The 11,046-nt window shown below is 38.0% G+C and overlaps 1 protein-coding gene across 2 annotated transcripts in view; it reads left to right on the forward strand.

Moving 5' to 3' along the window:
* Positions 1-11,046, forward strand: part of LMLN (leishmanolysin like peptidase) — a 75,006-nt gene that overhangs the window by 10,614 nt on the left and 53,346 nt on the right. For both annotated transcript variants that reach the window (XM_007447597.1, XM_007447596.1), the window contains exon 2: positions 10,509-10,606. In XM_007447597.1, the coding sequence (XP_007447659.1) occupies positions 10,509-10,606 (98 nt within the window). The remainder of the gene's footprint in view (positions 1-10,508; positions 10,607-11,046) is intronic.

Here is an 11,046-nt window from a genome sequence, read left to right on the forward strand (position 1 = left end):
GGCCTCTCCCGTCGCGGAGCACAGGCTCCGGACGCGCAGGCTCAGCGGCCATGGCTCACGGGCCCAGCCGCTCTGCGGCATGTGGGATCTTCCCGAACCGGGGCACGAACCCGCGTCCCCTGCATCGGCAGGTGGACTCTCAACCACTGCGCCACCAGGGAAGCCCTCTTTATTATTTTTCCTTTCTACTTACTGTGGATTTACTTTGCTCATCTTGTTAGGTGGAAACTTAGATCATTGTTTGTTTTTATTTGTTTGTTTTTATCTTTAATGTTTATTTATTTATTCATTTATTTGGTTCCACCAAATCTTTGTTGTGGCAGGCAGCCTCCTTAGTTGTGACTCATGGGCTCCTTAGTTGCGGCTCCCAGGCTCCTTAGTTGTGGCATGTGGGCTTCTTAGTTGCAGCTTGCAGGCTGCTTAGTTACGGCAGGTGAACTCTTAGTTGCGGCATGCATGTAGGATCTAGTTCCCTGACCAGGGGTCGAACCTGGGCCCCCTGCATTGGGAGCATGGAGTCTTATCCACTGTGCCACCAGGGAAGTCCCAGATCATTGTTTTTTAGCCTTTTCTTTCTTCTCTACCATAAACATTTAATGACCTGTATTTCTCTCAGAGTACAACTGTAGCTACATTACACAGATTTTGACACATTGTATTTTAATTATCACTTCATTCAAAGTGATAATTCATTTTTATTTTCCCTGGTAATTTCTTCTTTGATCCATGGATTATTAAAAATGTTTAAAATTAATTTCTAAATATGTGGTCCTTTTCTAGATATCTTATGGTTATTGATTTCTAATTTAGAGGTATCTTCTGTAAGATTTCAGTTCTTTGAAATTTGAGATTGTTTTATTTATACCTCAGCATACACTCTATCCTGCTAAACTTTTCTGTATACTAGTAAAGAATATATATTCTATAGGTATTGAGTATAGCTTTCTATACATGTCAAAAAGGTGACGTGATTGATGGTACACTTCAGATTTCTATATTCTTTTTTTTATACAATTTTTAAAGGTTATATTCCATTACAGTTATTACAAAATATTGGCTATAGATTTGTATATTCTTAAAATGTTTTGTCTAAGAAAGTCTTTAAAAATTTCTAAGATTATAAATGTCTTTTTTCTTCTTTTAGTTCTGTCAGCTTTTGCTTCATGGATTTTGAATCTATTGTTAGATTCACATTTATAATTATGTATTTCTGAGGTATTAACCCCTTATTATTATAAAATATTACTCTTTATTTCTGGTGATACTCTGTCTTGAAGTCTGCTTTGCTGATATTAGTATAGCCATTTCACCTTGCTTACGATTAGAATTTTCCATCCTTTTATCGATACATTTCACTTGTCTGTGGGGTTCGTGTGCATGCTGCGTGTGTGTGTGTTTGCTTTAGGGATTACAATATGTATCTTGCTTATTACAAATATTTAACGTTAATATTGCCTTATAATGACTAGGACTTTCATTGTAATATTGAATACAAGTGGTGAGAGTAGACATCTTTCCATTGTTCTTGATCTTGGGGGAAAACATTCAGTCTTTCACTATTAAGAGTATTAGTTGCATGGAACACTACTCACCTTTAAAAAAGAGCAAAATTTTTCCATTTTCAGCAACATGGAGGAACTTGGAGGGCATTATGCTAAGTGAAATAAGTCAGACAGAGAAAGGCAAATACTATATGATATCACTTATATGTGGAAGCTAAAATATGCAACAAACTAGTGAATATAACAAAAAGGAAGCAGACTCGCAGATACAGAGAACAAACTAGTGGTTACCAGTGAGGGGGGTGAGAGGGGAGAACTACAAACTACTGACTATAAGATAGGCTTAAGGATGTATTGTGCAACACAGGGACTATAGCCAATATTTTGTAATAATTGTAAATTGAAAGTAACCTTTCAAAATTGTATTAAAAAATATTTTTTCTTTTTTGCTGTGTTGGGTCTTCATTGCTGCGCATGGGCTTTCTCTAGTTGCAGTGAGTGGGGACTACTCTTCGTTGCAGTATGTGGGCGTCTCATTGAGGTGACTTCTTTTGTTGTGGAGCATGGGCTCTAGATGCACGGGCTTCAGTAGTTGTGGCACACAGGCCCTAGAGCACACGGGCTTTGGTAGTTGCAGCGTGTGGGTTCAGTAGTTGCAGCACATGAGCTTCAGTAGTTGTGGCACGTGGACTTAGTTGCTCTGCAGCATGTGGGATCTTCCTGGACCAGGGATCGAACCTGTGTCCCCTGTATTGGCCGGTGGATTCTTAACCACTGCGCCACCAGGGAAGTCCCTATAAAAAATTTTAATGCAAAGAAAAGTATTAGTTTGTAGATTTTTGGTAGATGTGCCTTATCAGGTTAAGAAAATTACTTTTTGTTTCTAGTCTGCTGACAGTTTTTGTCATGAATGGGTGTTGAATTTTATTAAATGTCTTTTCTGCATCAATTGTTATAATCATGTAGCTTTTCTTCTTTATTCTTTTGATATTGTGAGTTACACTGATTTATTTTTTGAATGATGAACTAGCCTTGCATCCCCCTGAGATAAAACCCCACTTGATCATGATGTATTACCCTTTTTACATTTTGCTGGATTTCATTTGCTAGTGTTTTTTGATGATTTTGCATATGTATTCATTAAGGATATTGGTTTGTAGTTGGTTTTTTTTCCTTCTGTAGCTTTGTTGGGATTGGTATTAGGGTAATGCTGGCCTTATAGAATGAATTGGGAAATATTTCTTCCTCGTCTACTTTCAGAAGGAGTTTGTATACAAGCAGTATTGTTTCTTCCTTAAATGTTTAGTAGAATTCATGAATGGGGGTATCTCAGCCTGGAATTTTCTTTATTGGAGTGTTATAAACTATGAACTTACTTTCTTTAATAGATATTGGACTATTGAGGTTATCTATTTCTTCTTGATTGTGTTTTGGTAAGTCATATCTTTCAAAGAATTTCATTTCATCAAAGTTGTCAAATTTATGGAAATACAGTTTTCTTAATGTTCCCATTTGATCTTTTAAATGTCTGTAAAGAGTTCTGAGTTACCAATTCTAATGTGTCAAGGGTTTTCCATACATCACCAAGCCACTCTCCAACACCAGGTGAGTGTCCCACAATTCAACTCAATTCTGACACTGTCTACCCAGAGATAGCATCAGATTCCACAGGTTAAGAGTTCAGACCTACAGAATTGCCCCTTCTCCCCCATTTGATCCAGTGTAAGTCCAGGTGGTTACCTGTGCTTCTGACCAACCAGCTATCGGAAGTTCCAACAACCCCCTCTTTGGTTTTGATTAATTTGCTAAAGAGGCTCACAGAGCTCAGAGAAAATTTTTACTTACTAGATTACTGGTTTATTATAAGAGGATGTAGCTCAAGAACAGTCAGGTGGAAGAGATGTATAGGGCAACGTATGGAGAAAGGGCACAGAGCTTCTGTGCTTTCTGAACATGTCACTGTCCCAGAATCTCCACGTGTTCACCACCCTGGAAGCTCTCCAAACCCCATCCTTTTGGGTTTTAGGTAGGCATTACATAGATATAATTGATTAAATCATTGGGCATTGGTGGTTGAACTTGATCTCAAGCCGCTCTCCTCTCCTCAGAGGTTAGACGGGGTGGAAAGGACTGAAAGTTCCAATCTTCTATTCACATGCTTGGCTCCAGTGGTAACCAGTCTCCACCCTTAGGTGCTTCCAAAAGTTACCTCATTAACATGACAAAAGACACCTGATCACTTTTATCATTTAGGAAATTCCAGAGGTCTTAGGAAATTCCAAAAACGGGACAAAGACCAAATATATATATTTTTATTATAAATCACAATATCACAGTCTGTAAAGTCTATAGTGATATGCCCTGTTTCATTCTTGATATTGGTAATTGGTATCTGCTCTCTTAGTCTGCTTAGAGATATATCAATTGTATTGATCTTCTCAAAGAACCGCCACTTGGTTTCATTGATTTTTCTCTATCATTTTTCTGTTTTCCTTTTAATTGATTTCTGTTCTTTATTATTTACTTTCTTCTGCTTTCTTTGAGTTTAATTTGCCCTTCATTTTCTAGTTTCTTAAGGTGGAAGCTTAGGTCATTAATTTGAGATTATTTTTTCTGATGTAAGTATTTAAAGTTATAAATTTCTAAACACTAATTACATCACACAAATATTAATTGCTGGGCTTCTCTGGTGGCCCAGTGGTTGAGAATCTGCCTGCCAATGCAGGGGACACGGGTTCGATCCCTGGTCTGGGAAGATCCCACATGCCGCAGAGCAGCTAAGCCCATGCGCTGAGCCTGTGCTCTAGAGCCCATGAGCCACAACTACTGAGCCCATGTGCCGCAACTACTGAAGCCCGCGCACCTAGAGCCTGTGCTCCACAATGAGAGAAGCCACAGCACTGAGAAGCCTGCACCGCAAAGAAGAGTAGCTCCTGCTCGCTGCAACTAGAGGAAGCCCGCGTGCAGCAACAAAGACCCAACACAGGCAAAAATAAATAAAATAAATAAATTTATTTAAAAAATATTAATTGCTTGTAATCTTATTATCATTCAATTAAAAATATTTTCTGATCTCCTTTGTGACTTCATCTTCAACCTAAGGATAATTTAAAAGTTTGTTGTTCGGGGGCTTCCCTGGTGGCGCAGTGCTTGAGGGTCCGCCTGCCGATGCAGGAGACGCGGGTTCGTGCCCCGTTTCGGGAGGATCCCGCGTGCCGCGGAGCGGCTGGGCCCGTGAGCCATGGCCGCTGGGCCTGCGCGTCCGTCTGCAACGGGAGAGGCCACAACAGTAAGAGGCCAGCGTTCCGCAAAAAAAAAAAAAAAAAAAAAAAAGTTTGTTGTTCGGGAATTCCCTGGCGGTTATGGCTCCAAGCTTTCACTACAGGGGGCACAGTGAATCCCTTGTCGGGGAACTAAGGTCCCGAAGGCCTCGTGGTGCGGCACCAAAAAAAAAAAGTTTGATTTTTCTAATATTTGGAGATTTCCCAGTTATCTTTACCTAATTGCATTTCAGTTTAATTTAGTTATGGATAGCAAACATCCTTTGTATGATTTCAGTTTTTTGTATTTCTTAAGGATTGTTTTATAGTAAAAGATGTTTTATAGCCAAAAATCTAACCAGGTTAACGTTCTGTGTGTACTTGAGAAGAATGTACATTCTGCTGATGTTGGGGCAGGTGGTTCTATAAATGTCATTTAGGTCAAGTTAGTTATAGTGCTGCTCAGGTCTCCCATGTCCTTACTGATTTTCTGTCTACTTGTGTTGATTACTGAGATAGGAATGTTGAAGTCACCAGCTATAATTGTGGATTTGTTTATTTCTCCTTTCAGTTTTCAGTTTTTGCTTCACATATTTTGCAGCTCTGCTGTTAGGTGTTTACACATTTTACATTGTTATTTTTTTGGTGAATTGACCCGTTTAGCATTACATACTGCCCCTCTCTTTATTCCTGGTAATCAGTACTCCTTGTTTTGAAATATACTTTGTCTAATACTAATATAGCTACTCTGGCTTTCTTTTGATTAGTGTTTACATAATGTGTGTTTTTCCATCCTTATACTCTCAATTTCTCTGTGTCTTTATAGTTAAAATGGGCTTCTTATAGATAGCAAATAGTTGCATCTTGCTCTGTCTAGTCTGACAGTCTCTGCTTTCTAACAAGAATGTTCAGTCCTTTTACATTTAATGTTTACATTTAATGTGATTTTTGACATGGTTGGGTTTGGATGGGCAGTTTAGCTATTTTTTTCTCTTTGTTTCACTTGACTGTTTGTACCTTCTGTTTTTTAGTATTCTATTTTAATTCCTTTTAGCTATATCTCTTTGCTTTACTTTTTTTTTTTTTGCAGTACGCGGGCCTCTCACTGTTGTGACCTCTCCCGTTGCGGAGCACAGGCTCCGGACGCGCAGGCTCAGAGGCCATGGCTCACGGGCCCAGCCGCTCCGCGGCATGTGGGATCTTCCCGGACAGGGGCACGAACCCGTGTCCCCTGCATCGGCAGGCGGACTCTCAACCACTGTGCCACCAGGGAAGCCCTGCTTTACTTTTTAAATTGAGGTATAATTAACCAACAGTAAAATGCAATATATTTTTGAATGTTTGCTCTATTGATTATAATATGTATCTTGAATTTATGACATCTACTTAAAGTTTATAGTCAAGTTAAATATGGGAACTTTTCAACAGTACAGTGTCACTATTTCCTTGTCCTTTTGCTATTACCATAATATATAATAACTCTACATATATTATAAATCTCACAATTGCAATTTTATAATTTTAGTTTTAAACAGTTAATGTCTCTAAAGAAATGAAAAGAAGAAAAGAAATATGTGTATAATTGTGTTAAAGGTCTCCAAACCACCCCAGGTTTGGTGATTTGCTGGAAGGACTCATAGGACTCAGCATATAGTTGTACTCACAGCTAAGATTTATTACAGTGAAAGGATACATATCAAGTGCAATCAGTAAAAAGAAATGGCTCCCGGAGCAAAAACTGAAGGAAACCGGACACAAGCTTCTGATGAAATAAAATATGTATTTTAAGGCAGGACAAGAAAATTTATGCATAAAGTTCTGTCTCTGTGTCCGTTTGGGCCTCCTCCCTCCCTCCTTGTGTGCATCTGAATTACACATTAACCAGACCTCCTCAAAGATGGGAATGCCTGCTGGATCCTAAAGATCAATTTTTTTCCCTTTCTTCTGGCACTAGTAATGTAATTTCTTAAAAGAATACCATTCTTTCCCAACTCTGTAGGGGGCCGTAGTGACTTACTGTTCTCTTTGCCTTTGTACGTGCTTACCTGGACTATATATCTTTGGTGAACTTTATGTAAAATATCAGTATGTCACTTTGCTGTATGATTCTTTGTCTTGAGAATGTATATGACTGTGCCTTTGACTTCTAACGGGCATAACAGTTCTCAGAACTTCTGAGAGTCTATCTCCCAGGTTATAATCCTCAGTTTGGCCCAAATTAAATACCTTTTTCTCTTCTTAACTTGATTGTTAATTGAATTTTTGTTGACATTTCCAAGAGTCCTCTCCTAGTGGAGTCACATAGGACATGCTTAATCCGCTTAGCAGTAACTTGTGAGAACAAGTACAAATTGTTGTCTACAGGGAAGCTCGTCTGAGTCTAGAAGTCCAGGGTTTTTATTGGAGATTGGTCATGTAGGCACAATTTCAGTCACTAACATTCCTGACTCTGAGAAGTAAACGGATGTTCAGCATAAACTGTATTATTTCTGTTAACAGTTTGGGCACAATGAGACTGCCTTATTGCTTAGGGAAGTTTTATGTCAGTGTAGGGACAGTTTACCATTCAAATTCCGGGACCAGTAAAAGGTCAAACTTGCAAGCAGGTCTTTCTAAAGATAGTAGTCTTAGGCCTGCTATGTTAACTGTTTTCTACACAATAGACTTTTGTATTTACTTATCTAACATTTCCACTTGTCCACATTCCTTCCTACAGATCTTGTGTATACTGAATGTTTGTGTTCCCCCAAAATTCATATGTTGAAAGGCTAACTCTCAATATAATGGTTAGGAGATGGGGTCTTTGGTAGATGATTAAATCATGAGGGCAGAGCCCTTATGAATGAGATTAATACCCTTATGAAAGAGCTCCTTGCCCCTTCTGCCAGAGGATACAACCAGACTATGGCCTTAAGAAACAAGAAGTGGGCCTTCACCAGGCACCCAGTCTTCTGGCGACTTGATCTTGGACTTGTCAGCCTCCAGAACTGTGAGAAGTAAATTTCTGTTGTTTGTTAGCCACCCAGTTTATGGTATTCTGTTATAGAAGCCTGAACTAAGACAAGATCCAAATTACCATCTAGTGTCATTTCCATTACCATGAAGAACTTCCTTTAGTGTTTCCTGTAGTGGAGGTCTGCTGGTGATGAATTCTCTCAATTTTTGTTTATCTGAAATATCTTTATTTCCTCTTCATTTTTGAAGGGTAGTTTCATTGGAGATACACTTCAGGATTGAGCATCTTTCTTTTAGCGCTTTAACTATTTGTTCCATTGTCTTCTCATCTTCATTTTTTTAAATTAAAGACTACTATTTATTTATTTATTTATTTATTTATTTATTTATTTATTTATTTATTTTGGCTGTGTTAGGTCTTCGTTGCTGCGCGCGGGCTTTCTGTAGTTGTGGCGAGTGGGAGTTGCTCTTCGTTGAAGTGCGCAGGCTTCTCATTGCGGTGGCTTCTCTTGTCGTGGAGCATGGGCTCTAGGCACATGGGTTTCAGTAGTTGTGACATGTGGGTTCAGTAGTTGTGGCTTGTGGGCTCTAGAGTGCAGACTCAGTAGTTGTGGTGCGCGGGCTTAGTTGCTACGCAGTATGTGGGATCTTCCTGGACCAGGGATCGAACCTGTGTCCCCTGCATTGGCAGGCAGATTCTTAACCACTGCACCACCAGGGAAGCCCTTAAAGACTATTTTTTAAAAGCAGTTTTAGATTTACTGCAAAATTGTGAAGAAGGTACACAGATTTCCCAAATACTCTGTTCCTCCTCACATGCATAGGCTCCCCTATTATCAACATCCCCAACCAGAGTGGTACGTTTGTTATAATTGATGAAACTATATTGACATATCATAGTCACTCAAAGTCCATAGTTTACATTAGGATTTACTCTTTGTGTTGTACATTCTATGGGTTTGGACAAATGTATAACGACATGTAACCATCATTACAGTATCATACAGGGTATTTCCACTGCCCTCAAAATCCTCTGTGCTCTATTAATCCCTCACCCCTCCATGCCTGGCAAACACTGATCTTTTTACTGTGTCCGTAGTTTTGCCTTTTCCAGAATGTCATATAGTTGGAATCACATAGTATGTAACCTTTTCAGATTGGCTTATTTCACTTACTGATATGCATTTAAGGTTCCCCCATGTCTTTTCCTGGCTTAATAGCTCATCTTTTTAGCTCTGAATAATATTCCATTGTCTGGATGTACCACTGTTTATTTATCCACTCACCTCTTGAAGAACATCCTGGCTGCTTCTAAGTTGTAGCAATTATGAATAAAGCTGCTATAAACATCCATGAACAGGTTTTTGTTTGGATGTAAGTTTTTAACTCATTTGTGTAAATACCAAAGAGCATGATTGCTGGGTGGTTATGGTAAAAGTATGTTTAGTTTTGTAAGAAACTGCCAAACTAGCTACCAAAGTAGCTGTACATTTTGCATTCCCACCAGCAATGAATGAGAGTTCTGTTGCACCACATCCTTGGCAGCATTTGGTATAGTATGTGTTCCAGATTTTGGCCATTCTAATAGGTGTATAGTGATATTTTGTTGTTTTAATTTGTATTTCCCTAATGACATATAATGTGAAACATCTCTTTGTATGTTTATTTGCCATCTGTATACCTTCTTTGGTGAGGTGTCTATTAAGGTTTTTGGCCCATGTTTTACTTGGATTGTTCATTTTCTTTTTCTTTCTTTTGGCTGCGCTGGGCATGGCATGTGGGATCTTAGTTCCCCGAAAAGGGATCGAACCCGGGCCCTCTGCATTGGAAGCGCAGAGTCTTAACCACTGGACCGCCAGGGAAGTCTCTCATTTTCTTACTGTTGAGTTTTAAGAGTTCTTTGTATATTTTAGATAATAGTCCTTTATCAGATTTGTCTTTTGCAAATATTTTCTCCCAGTCTGTGGCTTGTCTTCTTATTCTCTTGATGTTAACCTTCATTGAGCAGAAGTTTTTAATTTTAATAAAGTTGAAATTATCAGTTATTTCATTCATGGATCATACCTTTAGTGTTATATCTAAAAAGTCATCACTATATCCAAGGACATCTGGTTTTTCTCCTATGGTATCTTCTAAGAGTTTTATATAGTTTTGTGTTTTACATTTTAGGTCTATAATCCATTTGGAGTTAATTTTTCTGAAAGATGTAAGGTCTGTCTCCAGATTCTTTTTTTTTTCCCATGTGAATATCCATGGTTCCAGCACCATTTGTTGAAAAGACCATCTTTGTTCCATTGTATTGCCTTTTTTCCTTTGTCAAAGATCAGTTGAATGTACTTATGTGGGCCTATTTCTGGGCTCTCTATTCTGTTCCATTGGTCTATTTGTTTCTTCTTTTGCCAGTACCACACTGTCTTGATAATGTAACTTTATAGTAAATCTTGAAGTCAGGTAGTGTCAGTCCTCCAACTTTGTTTTTCTCTTCAACACTTTGTTGGCTATTCTTGATCTTTTGCCATCTATATAAACTTTGGAATTAGTTTGTTGATATGCACAACATAATTTGCTGGGATTTTGATTGGGATTGCATTGAATCTATAGATGAAGTTGGGAAGAACTGACATCTTGATAATATTGAGTCTTCCTATCCATGAGTATGAACTGTTTCTTAATTTATTTAGTTCTTGTATTTTTTCTGGGTATTACAATTGAAATTTAGTTTACTAATTTTAATTTGGGACCTCAATTAGCTAACCTATACATTTTTTTCAAATCTGTTCCTTTTTTTCAGGTCATAAATAAGGTCCATCTTAAGGCAAATCATATTATAAAGAGAGATGTTAATGAACATTTAAGAATCAAGACTGTCTATGATAAAAGTATTGAAGAGTAAGTACACCATTATTTGTCATCTTTTTTATTAAGAATCAAACTATTGAAAATATTTTCATCTGTTACCTGGAGTTCCATAAATGGAACTAGATGCTAATGTACCCTCAAAATGGAATTAAGCTAAATATGCTTTTTAGTTTAGAAAGATGAAGGCCATGGGATATGATTTAAATCTATACATCATGAATAATTTAAACACACCAGTGTGTGTCTACTTATGTGGTCAATAACAGACCTGGAAGGCACTTAAGTACTTGGAGGAACAATAAGACAAAATACTAATATATACAGTAATAAGAACATTTACAAAATTATTAACCAGAGAGATGATATAGCCTAATTTTTAATTTAGAGTAAGAGGGTGTCCAGAAAAGAGATAAATTATGAGTCTGTAGTAGTTTATGAAGAGCTATTGGGAGTAGCTGATGTCTTTCCCT

This window comes from Lipotes vexillifer, unplaced genomic scaffold (genome assembly GCF_000442215.2).
Source record: "Lipotes vexillifer unplaced genomic scaffold, Lipotes_vexillifer_v1.1 scaffold823, whole genome shotgun sequence".
Classification (NCBI taxonomy): Eukaryota; Metazoa; Chordata; class Mammalia; order Artiodactyla; family Lipotidae; genus Lipotes; species Lipotes vexillifer.